The sequence below is a fragment of the Antechinus flavipes genome, chromosome 1 (genome assembly GCF_016432865.1).
Source record: "Antechinus flavipes isolate AdamAnt ecotype Samford, QLD, Australia chromosome 1, AdamAnt_v2, whole genome shotgun sequence".
Lineage (NCBI taxonomy): Eukaryota > Metazoa > Chordata > Mammalia > Dasyuromorphia > Dasyuridae > Antechinus > Antechinus flavipes.
The window spans coordinates 26588343-26603647 of NC_067398.1; the positions used below are offsets into that span (position 1 = coordinate 26588343).

The 15305-nt window shown below is 49.5% G+C and overlaps 2 protein-coding genes across 5 annotated transcripts in view; one reads left to right on the plus strand and one right to left on the minus strand.

Moving 5' to 3' along the window:
- Positions 1-2213, plus strand: part of SLC25A26 (solute carrier family 25 member 26) — a 140156-nt gene extending 137943 nt beyond the window's left edge. For all 4 annotated transcript variants that reach the window (XM_051980447.1, XM_051980437.1, XM_051980456.1 and 1 more), the window contains one exon: positions 1072-2213. In XM_051980447.1, coding sequence (XP_051836407.1) covers positions 1072-1168 — 97 coding nt within the window. In that variant the 3' untranslated portion in view covers positions 1169-2213. The remainder of the gene's footprint in view (positions 1-1071) is intronic.
- Positions 2082-15305, minus strand: part of LRIG1 (leucine rich repeats and immunoglobulin like domains 1) — a 130473-nt gene continuing 117249 nt past the window's right edge. Inside the window, exons 12-19 of the mRNA XM_051980425.1 lie at positions 11386-11549; positions 9330-9650; positions 8498-8779; positions 7859-8278; positions 7052-7177; positions 5756-5893; positions 4496-4765; positions 2082-4328 (exon numbers count right to left, since the gene is read on the minus strand). Coding sequence (XP_051836385.1) covers positions 4057-4328; positions 4496-4765; positions 5756-5893; positions 7052-7177; positions 7859-8278; positions 8498-8779; positions 9330-9650; positions 11386-11549 — 1993 coding nt within the window. The 3' untranslated portion in view covers positions 2082-4056. The remainder of the gene's footprint in view (positions 4329-4495; positions 4766-5755; positions 5894-7051; positions 7178-7858; positions 8279-8497; positions 8780-9329; positions 9651-11385; positions 11550-15305) is intronic.

The window sequence follows — 15305 nt, forward strand, 5'->3', positions numbered from 1 at the left end:
GCAGTTTTGTTCTGCTCACCGGCTTCCACTTTTTCCCATTCAGTCTCTATACTCATTGCCAAGTCTATTTTATATTTGGCCCCTAAGACCTAAACTTACCTGGCGAGCCACCAGGAGTGCCGTGTATTTATTTAAAATATAGAGGCACCATGCCCCAGAATTTAGTGGGGAATGAGAGGGTGGGGAGAAGGGTAAGGGTCTTAGAATGGCCTGGAGGAATGGAGCCAGGAGTCAGAAGGGCACAGACAGGAGGCACTGGGGAAGCGGGACTGACCCAGAGCCCTCCCTGGCCATTTTAAGGAAAACCAAATGTTCTGTTTAAGCCGGGCTTGGTTCTCAGCCACATCCCTGCACCTAAGAGCTGAACCAGGAGCAGAGTAAGGATGTGCCGTCCAACACTGTCTCCAGTTATTTCTAGCGAGGATGGTGAGTGTTGGGCAGCCCGGTACATCTGCATCTGTTAATTAGCTAAAAAAACAGCTGACTTGCAGAACAGGATTAGACCTTCAGATGGGAGGGCAGCATGTGAGCAGTTCAGTTTGAGGGAGCTATAGGAACCAGACCCAGTGCTTGGGGTCAAGAGGTTGGAAGGAGGGAAAAATAGCAAAAACAAAAAAACAAAAAAACCCTGTTTGCCATCAGAGGAGTGGCAGAATACGGCTGGAAAAAAGATGGCAGCGTCCCGATCCTGACTGTGCGGGCTCCCAGTTCGGCCCGGTCTAGGCCTCTGGGCTGGTCTTGGACCCTGTTGTCTCTTCAGCCTACGAGCAGCTGCCATGGGGAGCTTGGCTGATCAGCCAAAAAATGAGTATCTAAGGACCCTTATGCACACAGGGAGGCTCCTGAGTCAGTTGGCTGGGCTGAGGCTTCACCCCCAGGGCCAGGATCCAGCTGAAGTAACTCCTGGTGCCATCCAACCCTCAAGTGGACCAAGGGTCTGGCCTCTAACATCCCTGCTCCGGGGTCCTCAGTAGGCTGGGCCTAGGAGATTTAGGAAGTCTGGTGGGTGCCATCTGTCCCACAAGTGCCACTTACCACCCCTTTTTGTCTCTCCCCCACCCCATTTTTCAGATTATTTGCCGGCGTTATCCCACGAATGGCAGCAATCAGCTTGGGGGGTTTCATCTTTCTTGGCGCTTACGACCAGACACGCAGTTTGCTGTTTTAACTTGGCGAAGCAAGCCCGTGAATCATCTCCAAAGGCCGAGCCACCCTTCTTTCCAGAAGACACGTGTCTCCCACATCCCCTCTGCTCCCCTGCACCTCCCCTCCTTTGTGTGAAGCTGAGGCTGGAGCCTTGCAGCAAATTTTCTAGGATCTGGAAATCCAGTCTTGATAAAATTACATTGAAATGTCCTGTCCATGGAGTAGGCTGAACCAAAGCTTTCTGAGGGGATCCTCAGCCTTATCCTCCACCCCGCTACTAGTGAACAAATCATGACCCGGAAGATTTTTCACTTCCTGCCACCTGAGTCTCCAGACACAAAGAAAGTCCATTTGTTTGGGGTTTGATTCATTTTGTGAAAGTTTATAGCTTTGTTTAGACTCACAGGTGCAGAACAGACATTCTTGCTCGGCAATCAGGTCCGTGGCTTTAATTGCCTTCAGTTTTCACTTATAAACATGCAGTTGCTCTCTCACCTCCAGGTTGAATGGCCAGCCAAGCCAGCCAGCCTTTAGGGTGCGGGATCAGCTCTGACTATGGGGGGGAGGAAGTCTGCTCAACTGGAGTTCAGAAGTGTCGGGTCGGTCTAGGGGGTCTGCGTCTAACCACCGCCGCAAACCAGTGAAGACGAAAGTGCTAGAATCATCCAACTGAACAAATCTCATGGTACCATAGAGCGACGAACACACTCACTTGGGTCAGTCACAGAAATGAGACCCTCTAAGCGGGAAAGGCCTGTGCCAGGTATGGAACTTCTCGTTCTGTCTGGCAACTGCGGCTGCAGCTCAGATCTTAGCCTCTTCTGCGCCATCACCACTGCATGGAAAATCCTGCTTCCTCCACCGAGAGGGAGAAAAGGCCTTCCCACCTGTTCCCACTCTTCTCCCCAAGAAAAGTTCAAATCAGTCCAGGAAAATTAATATTTATAAATGAACCTTTATTAAAAGACACTTCAATGCCATTTGTTAGACACGTCAATATTTTACATGTTTTTCAACGTACAACATTGTACCAAATTTTCTATAAATAAATAACTTTGTACACAAAAGCCATACTTCCTCTTTCACATTGCCTCTCAGAAGCAGCAAATTCACATATTTTGTGGAAGTAACATGAGACAGTTAACTGTCAGAAGATAAAAAAGAAAAGATTCTTAATGTGACACATGTGCTGACATTTTGCAACTGTGATCAGGCATTCAAAAGCACAATGAAAAGTGTTCTATTCGTAACATTGATGCCCTGCTTTGACCTAACGTTTATTCCAGGGTTTTTCATTGTTAGTGGAGTTTTGATGAAATTCGACATATTACATGTTGGCACTCAACATAGGGAGCCACCTGTCTCAAAAGTGCAAAGAGAACCTAGAAGCCAGTAGACAGGCAGCTGGCAAGGTTACGGCCCACACCCCGGCCTGGTGTTGGTCCAACTGAGGCCGTGTACACACGTGGGTGTGCACTCGCTAGGAAGCAACTAAGTTCTTTTTGTTAAGACCCTGAGGAGAAATGAATTCTCCTTCCTTCCTATTTCCCCCCTAGTCCTATCCCTCCTATTCCTATCTCCCCCTACCCCCCTCAAAAAACAAAAAAAAACAAAAAAACGTTTTTCACCAGGGCCAATATTTTGCAGTTTGTATTGTTCAGTCTTTCAGTTGTGTCCAACTCTTTGTGACCCCCCCCCCCGCTTTTGGGGGTTTTCCTGGCAGAGATACTGGAGTGGTTTGCCATTTCCTTCTCCAGCTCATTTGACAGACGAGGAAACTGAGGCAGACAGGGGTAAAGTGACTTGCCCAGGGTCACACTGCTAGGAAGTGTCTGAGGCCAGATCTGAAGTCAGGAAGATGAATCTTCCTGACTCCAGGCCCAGCACTCTATCCACTGTGCCACCTAGCTGCCCGATCTTATATTAGCAAAACTAAAAATAGTGAAAAATCATCCACAGGTACCAACACCAATCGAAGCAGCTTTTATATAAATTAAAAAAAAAAAAAAAAGAAAAGGATTCATATCGAAATTATAAGATACTGATCTATTACACCACATTTGTTTTATTTAGAGTGAATTTGGAGACCAAACTGCCCACTTACTCAGGGGGATCTATTTGCCAGTGGCAGATTTGGGGCACGTGGGATTAAAATGAAGGGCAGGGCCAGTTTACTGAAGGACTTGGGATTTTAGTGTGTGTAAGCAGAAAAGTGATTCCCTTCATTATTTTACACCCCGTGCCACGTTTACCCATTTATGTTTAAGGTGGATTTTAAGATGGGCTACAGCATTTAAAGACAGTCATAAAATGGCCTCTACCCCCAAAAATGCCATTTCTGAACAGAATGAAATCGGTCTTGTGCGGTGAGTCCCGGGGCAGCTCCCGGCCCCACTGGCTCATTTACTCAAGACTTGTCATTTCCGTTGACCCTCTGACGTGCAATACAAGATAAGGGAGGTTGGCGCTCAATGATCCAATCAATACTTTGAAACAAATGTGGTTTTCATTGATGCACATTTCATTCATGCATTAAGGCACCAGGATCATTTTCCTCAAAAATTTGAACAGCAACCTGGTATGGAAAACAGTATCGCCCAAACTGTAAGATTTCACTCCTTTAACCATCATGCACTAAAGATTAAAATAGCCTCTGGAAAAGATAGATTTATATATATAATATATAATATATATATATTTATATATATGAAAACTCTTATGTACACTTGTATCAAATACTTTGTCTTCCTTTTGTACATAATAGTCTTTTGCATGTGTGCTTCAGACACAAGTCTGCTTTCCAACTCCCGACTGCCCGTGGAAAGTACAATTCCGTACAATTTCAGGGATGTGGGTCTCTCTTTTCCTGTGCAAGACTGATGAGGGTTCCCGAGTTGAGGTAGCCAGAACCTAGATATTTGGTACAAAAAGTAATGGCACATTTCTCTGTACATGGAAGTTTCCTTGTGGTGCTGCAGGCTCACGACTAGAGTCACAGGACTTGGACAGGTGTCCGTTGGGAAGAGAAGTCTTGGCTTGGGCTTCATTGCCAGGGAGTTCTGGGAAGCTGGAGGAGGCGCTGGAAACTCCCGCGAGGGCCGCCCCTCTCGTCCTCAAAGGCAAAGGGTTTAAGACTACAGACTCAGACTCAGAAGATTTTCCTAAATCGTTTAAAGAGCCTCCTATGGAGAAAAAAAAAGAGATCACATCAAGTTATGTTCCCGTCCATCCCAGTTATGAAAACACCTCCAAATTCCTGGCACATCGTCATGATTTACAGGGAATGGAGTATGATCAATCCTTTCTTCAGGGAGACGGATGAATAGGAGAGAAAAAGCGAAACGCCTACCATTGTGGTCAAGAGGCTTCTGGACACCAGAGCCCGGCATTCTGTCGTGGTTACTGGGGTAGAGAGAGTTTCCACTGCCCTCTGGGTGCGAGCCAGCAAGAGCGCCGTTGCTCTGGGGCGAGACCGCCTCATGCAACAGGGGGTGTTCTTCTTCACTCTTACTGGGTTCTTGGCTACCCCGGGTAGTATGCAGAGGATAGGAGTCTCTGTTCTTGGAATAACTGGGGGCGTTATCCCCCAAGTCACTGCATACAACCGGCGTGCCGTACTCTGAGGAGGAGAAGGAAAAACGTCAAGTTACTACAGGGGAAAAGGATCATTTTGTTTAACATCCTCATTAAGAAACCATTTGGCACTGCCCCACTAAATGCAACCTAAAATGGTGGAGAGCAAATCCATTGGAGTCTACAGAGATGAAGAAAAAGAGGAGCTTTATTCTAATTCCCAGGATTCAATCTTCAGTAACTACAAATTCCTCATCCACATCAAAGGAAGTTTGATATTGAAACAATAACCAAAAGCATAGAGAAGTCGGACACATCAAAAAAAATCCTGAATTTGGACCCTTGATCTTTACACAAGAAGAGAGTGGGCTATATACTAGATTAAAGGCAACTCCTGAATGAGACAACACTAAAAGCAAGTGAAGAGCCTTGGAGGGCTGTTTGGGGCCCTGGATCACACAGCCAGGGTGGCAGAGGTGAGATCTGAATTCAGGTCTTGGCTTGGAGGCTGGCTGGCTACCTACCCTGCCCTGCCTTAGAAACTGTATCCTAGTCATTTAGGAACGCTGCTATAGAATCACAAAAGCAGAATGCACCATGTGCGTTATTTCAAAAAACATAAGCAGAAAACCTGCCATTACATTAATCTGAAGAACTCCCCCCATCAATGTCAGTGACCACAGCTGAAAGTTATTTTTTAATATAGTTGATAGCTAATTTGTTACTAAGCCTCAAGGAGCTAAATGGAGAATTAAGTGACTTGCCCAGGAGCATATGTGTCAAAGGCAGGACAACGCAAGATAATCAGCATCCATTAAGTGCCTATTCTGTGCCGGCTGTGGCTAAGGATCAGGGCTCCAAAAAGAAGGAAAGCACAGACCCTGCCCTCGAGGAACAATTCCCGGCTCAGCGCCATCCACTATCCCACTGTGGACTCTCGCCTTTGTAGTCTATAGAGACCTACACTTGTCATGAAAAAGAAATGGTCACCATATGCCTTCACCTGATTTATTTCTGTATTAGAAATGTAATCTACCTGTTTTATCCGGATTAAACGCGCCATCAGCTGTTTTCCACGCCTCTTTGTTATGTCCTATACATAGCTTTGGCTGCCTGTAAGCAGGCCCATGGAGGTCAACATCTGGATTCAGTCCTGCATCACGCTGACAGACACCTGCAACAACAACCACCGACAGTATCAACAGCACGGTCCTTTATGTGCTACGTCGAAAACCTCTATTTTAAGAGTTTAATGGAGACATCAAAGCAGGTAAAATGACTGCAAATGGAAGTTAATAACAGAAGAGAACAAAAAAATAAGAAAGGCTTTAGAATGGGCGAGGAAAAGGAAACGTGGGAGGTTTAAGTAAGAAAGCCATTTGTTTTCATTATTAAGCTCAAAAGATCACGAAAAACAAGTATTCAAAGTCCTGGTGGCTTTTGAAAATGAATGGAAAAAAATGGAATGGGGAACTATGAGTATATAACATTGAAGTATTTCCTATTATTAATTTTTATCAAAGAGATGGTTCTCTGTGTGGAAGAGAGCAACCCAAAGTAAAGGAACGAGGATACCAAGGATACGGACACTCATCTCAGTAATGAGCACTATGGGAATAAATGGTAGACCCACAATCAAGAGATTTGAGTTCTGAATTCACAGGGCTGTGTGGTTCTGGTGAAGTCACTGTATTACTGGACCTCTCTCTCCCACTCTCAATTCTATGTTTAGATACAGATTTACTTTTCAGATACTACCTTCCTAAGTCCACAGTGCAGACACATTGCACATCAGGCCCTGCATATATGAAATGGTTTGGGCTTTGTAAGGGACTTTGTAAGCACTAATCTCTCCATCTCCGGGAGCCTCTAGATAGACACATTTAAGTTATCACCTTCCATAAACTGACTCCTCCAGTTTATAGAGTATGTATTAATAATTTATGGCATCTCGAATTGTACAGGAGAATGTAACCTCCTTGATAGAAGAAACCCTTTCACTTTTGTATCTTCTATGTTGGTATCCAGCAGGTGTTCAATAAGTGCCTGTTGCATTTGTCCACCAAAGTAGGGTTTTGTGTGGGAGTCAGACTGCCAAGCCAATAGGAAAGCTCATGGCCCTGATGGACTCTAGAACCCGAAGATTCCCTTGAGATAAAAGGTGCTGAGTAGATGCCTATCTGGTTCCCTCCTAAGGCCACGTTTTAAGATGGACATCATCACTGACACTCCTTGGGAACGGCTGCCAGAAGGCGTGAGATGGCTCTCCCCCTCAGAGAACCCCTAGGGGGACTCGTAGCCCGGAGTACCAGATCCCAGACAAGGGCCGTACCGTTACTTTCTAGGTGTCCGTTGGCCTGATGGCCCCCCTCGGTTCTGACCGCTGCTTCTTGTCTGTCTGAGAGCGTCCCCTGAGAAGACAGGTAACTTGGTACGTCAGGGGGAACGATGGTTTCATCTGGAGAGAGAACAGAAAATTACAAACTAAAACTCCCCAATACTACCGTAAACAGCTCCTGTAGCCAACTCGGGCTTCACTCTGAAAAAAGGGCTACCCCAAAGGGAAGGGGAATGACCGAGCGGAGGAATCATAGTGATCTTAAGCACCGTATTCTGAGTCCTCCATTCTTGCTCAGTCATGTTTGAATTATGTCATTCCCCAACCCACAACAGCAGCAGCAGCAGAGGCTGCAAGACCATCATGGCAGTCGGGATGGACTGAAGGCAGCCACGAGGCTGAAAAAGAGCTCTCCAGGCGAGCAGTCACAAAGCAGAAGGAAGTCCAGCACAAAAGGCTTGTCCTCCCATCGAAAGGACAGACCTCGTCCTGGGAATCCCAAGGCTCCACTAAGCTTAACCCGGAGCCTGGCGCTGAATACAAAAGGGGAATAAGACTCATCCAACCGAAGTACGGGTCTCCTGCTATTCCAAAACCCAGAAACTGTCTAAAATTGAAACTTCCCGGCTGGCCAAAAACTACATTTGGGCCCTTTTGGAGATTTGAGAATTGGCAAGAGTCCGGACCTGCTCACGTTTGTAAACATATGTGAGAAGAGGCGTTTACGAAGCCTCCAGCCTCAGTGCCCAGAGTTAGGTCCACCCCCGCGTGCCGCCAACCTGAAAGCCCAGGACCACTGACCTGTGTTGGTGACGCTGTATTCCTCGCTCTTCTTCCTGGTCTGGTAGATGATGCAGACCCAGACCAGCGAGGTCAGCACGATGCTGCACACCACGGCAATGGTGAAGATGCCCACGGTGGTGCCGTCCTTCCTGCAGCCCGGCGTGGGCAAGACGCTCAGCTGGCTGTGGGCCCGCTCCGTGCCCAGGGCGTTGGACATCTCGCACGTGTACCTGTCGGCGTCCTCTGGCACCACGCTCTGGATTATCAACAGCTGGTTTCCGGGAGTGAAGTGGTGGCGGTCCGAGACGCTCACTTGCTGATCCCCCTTCAGCCAGGTGATCCGGGGCGGGGGGCTCCCACCGGCCTTGCACTGAAGAGCCACCGTTTCTCCGACAGCTGCCACACGGTCTTCTAAGGGGATCACTAAGGACGGGGTTTCTAAAAAAGAGATTTTGTGCAGTCAGCTCAAAGTCATAACTGATTCACCCTCATAACTCCAGAACCACAAAGTATCAGAGAAGCTAATAAATACAGCCCCCTCATTGTACAGAAGAGGACCTGGGGGGGGGGGGAGCGTGAGCGTCTGGAGCGAGCACCCCCAGGGACCGTACCATGCTGCCCACCTCCCCCAGAGCCTGCTCGCGCGGGCAGCCTCACCTAACACTGTGAGCGTGGCGTTGGCCGAGATGGAGCCGGCGGAATTCTGGGCCGTGCAGCTGTAAACGCCCATGTCGTCGATCTTCACGTCGGTGATGAAGAAGACCACGTCGTCCGGCATGACGAGCATGCGCCGCTCACGGGCGGCGGGGAAGTCGGTGCCCCCGTCCTTCTGCCAGGCGATCTGGGGGTTGGGGTGGCCATTGGCGGCGCACTCCAGGCGGGCGGTGGTGCCCGTGCGGATGGCGATGTCGTGGGGCATCTTGGTGAACGAGGGGAGCACTGCCAAGCAGACACAGAGGGTCAGTCTCCCAGAGACGCCGGCAGAGGCCCCGGGAAAGCCTTCACAACTAACACTTACATTGCACTGTTCACATAGTTAAAAAAAAAACCCTGGTGCATCACCCAAGCTTAGCTACCTAATCTGCAAGATATTCTACTCCGAAAGCCCTGAGACCCCTGCCCACCTTCTTCCTTCAGGTGTGCCCCCAATCAGGGGCACACACCATCTTTCCTCATCATCCCTCTAGGACTATCAATGGTCCCTGGCACAGGGAAGGGGAAGCTTTCCAGCTGTTTCCTTTAACCCTCACACAAGTCCCCATTTCACAGATGGAGAAAAATGAGGCAGGTAGAGATTGAGTGATCCAAAATTGGGAGATTCTCAGAAGGGATCCCCTTTCACTAACAGGGACACGGAGAGCTGGACGATCACATGTGTGTTATCAAGTGGCAGATCCAAGGTTTAGACCTGGGCTCTCTGACCCCAATCTCCCCAGCCCACCGTGGGCCCCAAGAGCTGGGAGGATGTGAAGGCAGGGTCCCCCCTCACCGTTCACCGTGAGCCGGGCCTTGTGAGAATAAGTGGAGCCGAAGTGGTTGGTGATCACGCACTGGTAGCGGCCCTCGTGGCGGAAGGAGACCTGGCGGAGGTGCAGGATGGTCGTGTACTCCATGAGCTCCCCGACCTGGGCCCGGACGTGGGCGAAGTTCTCGATGTCGGCGTTGGGGAGGACCTCGTTGTCCTTCTTCCAGGCAAAAGTCATGGGCGAGCTGCTGCTGCTGGCGGCGGAGCACGTGAAGCGGATGTCCTTGCCCGCCACCGCCATGGTCGTCTCCGGCTGGGTGATGATCTGGGGCTTTGGAAAATCATCTGCCAAGAGACAGCGACCAGCTCAGCCCCGTGAGCAAGCGAGGGCGATAAAAAAAAAAGCCAAATGACGCGGACTTGGACAGGAGACAGTCCTTCCCCAAAGCCCCCTCAGAATCCTTCCCCAAACCCGCCCCCGAGTCCTTCCCCAAACCCCTCAAACAGCTTTTGCTCAAGGAAGGAGAAAATCCTCCACCTCCCACGCCATCCTTCTGCCCACTTCTGCAGGTTTTACTCCGTATCAGGGCTCAATTTCCACTTTTACCCAATACTTCTGATATAGCCCTAGGGGGAAACAACAAATGGAATGTAATGAAGTAATGAGTCCAGGACTTAGTCTTGTATCCAATGTCTTTAATGACCTCCCCTTTATGAAGCTCAGTATCCTCATTTGTCAAATGATGCACCATGTTCCTTTCAGGGACTACATTTAGCCCTCTGTGAGCCTCTGAAATTAGGGATCATGTTCCTCCAAGACTCTGCTCCTTCCAACGCTATCAAAGGGCACAGACTCGAGATCCTCCACCATCCGGTAGCCCTTCACCCCAGCTCATCACCATCCCTACTAAAAGTGTGGGAACCAGAACAGAACCCGAAACGTGGATGTGAAGGAAAGCTCCGTGGAGCCTGAAGGGAAGGGAAGTTTGATGGGGAGCAGAACTGTGACTACAACCCAACTCTTGGATTCCAACCCAGAGCACTATCCACTGCACCACACCGTCTCCCCTACCCGATTTCAAACTGGTCAAAATTATGAAGGACAAATTCTGTTGATAAAGTACTAAGAAGCACCACTCTGGGCAGGAGGGGCAGCCTTTGCTGTGGGCCCCAAGGGGGCCAAGACTCATCTCTTTTTGTGCTACAAGACTTGCACCTTCTGGACTGGAGCATTTGAGTCAGAATTGTCCCCTAGCAAAAACAAAGAGGCTCAAGCCATGGCCGCCAGGAAGGGCCTGGGGGCACCGATTCAGCCTGGGATCACCCAACGGCAGAAGCTCTGGAAGGGGTGGCCCCATCCCACCCCAAAAAGGACTCCAGCTCTGTTGGGAACTGGCTCTGGTCAAAGAGGGGCACCCGAGCCAAGTGTCCCCTCTGGGGGCTGCCAACCACGAAAATTCGGCTCCTCCTTTCCTAAATTTCCTAACCGCGAGGCTTTATTATCTGCGCTTAAAAGCAGACGCGTGTTCGGCTGTTTCGGATTCTCTACGCTCCTCTGCAACCCTACGTGGCCACAGCCACCCCGAGACAAAAGGGGGGCAAGAAATACACGCCAAAAACGAGAAGAAACCAGGGAAAAACCGTAAAGCTGCAAATGCAAAGCTCAGTCTGCAACAGTTCTGGGAACAGTGAGGGCTTGGGAATACAGAAAGAGGAGGTTTCTCTTTTTCTACACATTTTGAGACGCGTTCTCTGGAGATTTCATCTTCCTGTATTTAACCTTTGGTCCTCCAGGGTCAGCAAAGCCTCCCCTAAGCACCCCGTACCCCATGAGGCAGATTCCACCAAGACCGTGCACACAATAACCCAGATCTCCTTAAAGAGCCCGTCGGAAGGACACCGTGTGCAGCAAACACTGCATGTGGTTTCAGTGGGAAACAGATCACATCCAGCAACCAGCTTCCGACCACGGCCCGGGGTCTGCTGCCATCCCCCAAGGCTCTCCGGGAAGGGAGGACCTTCTCCCCGGCACCTCGGACCGAAAGAACTCAGGCGGAGCGAGCCCCCAGGATGTTCTTACCGCACACAAAACTCTCCGGCGGCACGGAGAAAATGCTCTGGCCCTTGAGGGACTCGGGGTGGGCACACGTGGCCACGACCATGGCTTGCAGGCCTCTCCCCATTAACCACTGCGGCACCCACTTCAACTGGCAGTCGCACAGGAAACTGTCACTGTTGATGTGGCTGAAAGAAAAAATCACACCATGGTTAGGCGGCAGCTCTGGGGGAGAGAATCAACTCATGTAAACGTTTCCAACCATCTGCCCACAATCCTTCCCAAAACATGAACAGCCCCCGGAGAGCAGGTGGGGGAGTTTCACACTGTTTAGAAAAGGGTAGCAAGGAGCTTCTGGATGGCATAATGGAGAGCACCGGCCCTGAAGTCAGGGGGACCCGAGTTCAAATCTGGTCTCAAATGCTTAGCATTCCAGCTGTGTGACCCTGGGCAAGTCACTTTAACCCCAATTGCTTCAGCAAAAACAGAAAGAAAGAAAGAAAATCGAAAGATTAAAAACTAGGAAATGGTAATGACCCGAATTCTAATTTAAAGACACTCTCCACCCTGGTCCGTTGCAGTGCCCGCATGGAATCTGTGCTCTGCCATTTCCTAACTTTATGACCTCTGACAAGAAACCTTCTCTTCCCTCTGTCTCAGTTTCCTCCAAAAAGACAGGGCAGAACGAAGTGATTCCTGGAGTGCCTCTTTAAATGATCCTTGGATGGCAACTATAATACAGTATATGTGTTCCACTCCCTACATTTTCAAAGGATGCATGGAATCCTGAAGTCATGGGTGCTCCAAATGAAGCAGAGGAGAAATGACCCCCCCCAAAAAAAATTGGGGAGAACTAATCTCAAACTTGGCCAACAGAAGGAGGAAAGCAGTTCCTGGAAGGTCTATTTTCTGTCTCTGCCTCCAGCTGTTATTCTCTAGTTGGCAAAGACGAATGTTTTAGTATTTCGAAATGGAGCCGTGGCCAGTGTGCCCCCCTCCCCGTACCCCCGCATCATTCTGGAGGTCCGTGGGATTCGGGCTCAGCTCTTTGTAAACAGCGCCCGTCAGTTGCCACTGCGATGGGAGCATGAGAATGCAAAGCCTCGGTTTCGTATGGATCCAATCAAAACAGTGACTGTTTTCTTTCTTCATTTCTCAGCAACCGAGAAGGGGATTTTTCAGCCGAAATCAGAATGGCCATCTAAGCGGACATTCCTTCGCACAGAGTCACTTGACCAGAAGTCAGCCTGAGGGCCCGGGTGAATCGGCTTGCCGTGGGCCCCGGAAGCCCTCGGTGCTGCTCGTGGGCAGTGGGGTGGGGAGGCCACCAGATGGGCCCTGGGAAAACCTCCACCCTGGCCTGTGGGCAGTGGACAGGGAGGACACTGATGTCAGGCCTTAAGAAGCCCTCCATGCTGGCCCACGGGCACTAGTGAGGACACAGGAGATGGGCCCTCGAAGTCCTACAAGCACTAGTGAGGACATTGGAGAACGGACCCAGGAAAGCCCTCTGTGCTGCAAACGGGCAGTGGACAGGGAGGACACTGGAGATGGGCCCTCAGAAGCCCTCTGCTGCTCGTGAGCAGTGGGACGGGGAGGATGCCGGATGGGCGCCGGGAAGCCCTCACGCTCGATTGTGGGCAGTAGGAAGCTACCAGTGAGGACACTGGAGATGGGCTGGGCTGAGAAAGAGCGAACTGGTTTTCCAACTCTAGTCCCAGCTCACCTTCCCACAGCCCATGAGAAACAAAGGCGCGAATAACTGAGATCCACGTTAACTAAACTCATGTCAAGCAAACCACGTTTTACCTTATCTGGCCCCCATTAAAAGTGACTCAGCCAGGGTGGGAGACCTACACTGTCAAACTGGGCAGCAAGAAGCCTTAAAAGTCCCTTCCACCTGGCTGAGCTCTCCTGCTCTACTCCCTTGTCATCAGATTAAATGCCTTTACAAGTTGGTTCATTTGGTGACTGAGATCAAAATTTACAATTTGATTTTAAAAACAAATGTTACGGGCAGCTAGGTAGTGCAGTGGATAGAACACCAGCCCTGAAGTCAGGAAGAACTGAGTTCAAATCTGGTCTTAGACACTTAAGATTTCCTGGCTGTGTGACCCCAATGACCTCAGCAAAATAAAATAAAATCAGTTAAGAGAATATTATAAAGGCTAATGTGTTCTAGGACTGGCTTGTATTAAATCTAATGGATCACAACTTGTAAAGAGCTTTTAAAGGATTATTCTGAGGGGACTGACTCTCCTCGGCCAGACTGGACAGCCAAGAGTGGGACTCGGTTCTCCAGAAAGCATCTTTGTGGATTCAAACAACAGAACTGGAGACTGACCAGCCCCACCTCCCCTGTCCCCCACACTATAAGGGGTATAGTTTAACTGCCTTTCCCAAGTGGTCAAGGAGATCCCAGGCACAGCCAAAATAATTTATGCTACCATCCTGAGGAGTCTTAAGCTCCTCATCTGAGGAGGAAACTATTTTTAATTCTAGGACTTACAGGAACAGGCTTCTCAGTCTGGGAAAAATAAACAAAATGAGTATGAAGAGAGACAAGATGAAGCCCTTGCCGCCAGTGCAATGTTAGCTTGGTTCATTGGTACACGATTACCCCTCCACCCCGATGTGGATTCCTCCCTGCCTCAGGAAGAAATGGCGATCTGGAAAGAGGCTACAGTCAGGTTGGGGAATTAAGAACTTCAGATAAGAGATGCTCTGGTAGGAGGGGAAACGTGACCGAGCGGGAAGGCACCAGTCACCAAGTTAGGACCGAAACGTCCCTTACCGAGCGATGAGAGGGACCGATGGAGACTGAAAACCCATGGGGAGAAGGAAGAGACTGTGTGCCCCAAAACCAGCCCCGACTCCTTCCCTCCTATCACCGAAAGTGAAAAGGCAGCCCCACCAGCCAGGGCAAAGAGAGGCTGCCTGGAAATGTCTGCCCTCCAGCTATTCCAATACTGCACTGGCTGGAGTCGTACATTTTCCTGATTCCAACTCGAAGTGTGTTTCCAATCATCGTTTGTGGAAATTTACCCAGAGGATGACTAAGCGGGCAGAACAACCTGCCTGCAACGAGAAGGGGGGGAAAAGCAAGCAAGGAGAATTTGTGGCTAAATCCCCACCAGAAGGCTGGTTCCAGGCCAGTCAGCACAAGCTGGGGATGCGCAGGGGCTGAGTGGAATCACAGACTAAGAACTCAAGGGTCCAGAATAAGGTCAAAACATGGCTGGTGGTTCCTCCTGCTGGAGAGGTCCAAGTTGAGAAGAACGTGAAACGGACCAAAAATACCAAATCACAGGAACTTGAGCGGCCTCTGCTCTGACCCCACCCCCCCCTTCCACTTTACAAACTTGAGAACAGAGGTCCAGAGAGGTTCGATGGCCCTCAAGTCCTCCTAGAGCAAATCCAACACTCAACTCTGCTGACACAGCTGTCTTTGCCCGTTTCGGCAAGGAAAGGAGGAAGGAAGAGTCTTGGGGAACCACCACGACTAGCTAGGGGATCAATTTTCCCTCCCAAGTTCTTGTGGCAGGGTTCAGATGCATTTAGAAGATCTAATAGGCAAAAGGCAAGCTAACTCTACTCTACTCAGGCTACATTGGCAAGAACCCGAGTCACTCCTTCACTAAACAGAACTGGTTTTGCTCTGTGGAATTTGGATGGTCCTGCCATATATGTGGTGAATTCACTCAGAGACCGGCCACAGGATGAATCTGTTTTAAGTAGCTGCGACTCCATTGGTAACATACTGAGAAAATCAGGGCTGTTTGCAAGTATCTAAAAAGAAGGCCGAAAGGAGAAATAAAAGTTGGAGCAAGTGCCAAAGAAGGCTGCTCTGTCCACAAATGGGACGGCAGCCACATCTGGACCCTGCTTACTCTTGTACTAAGAAACAGAAAAGCAGAATTAGGATCTTGGGGTCTTCACTGTGT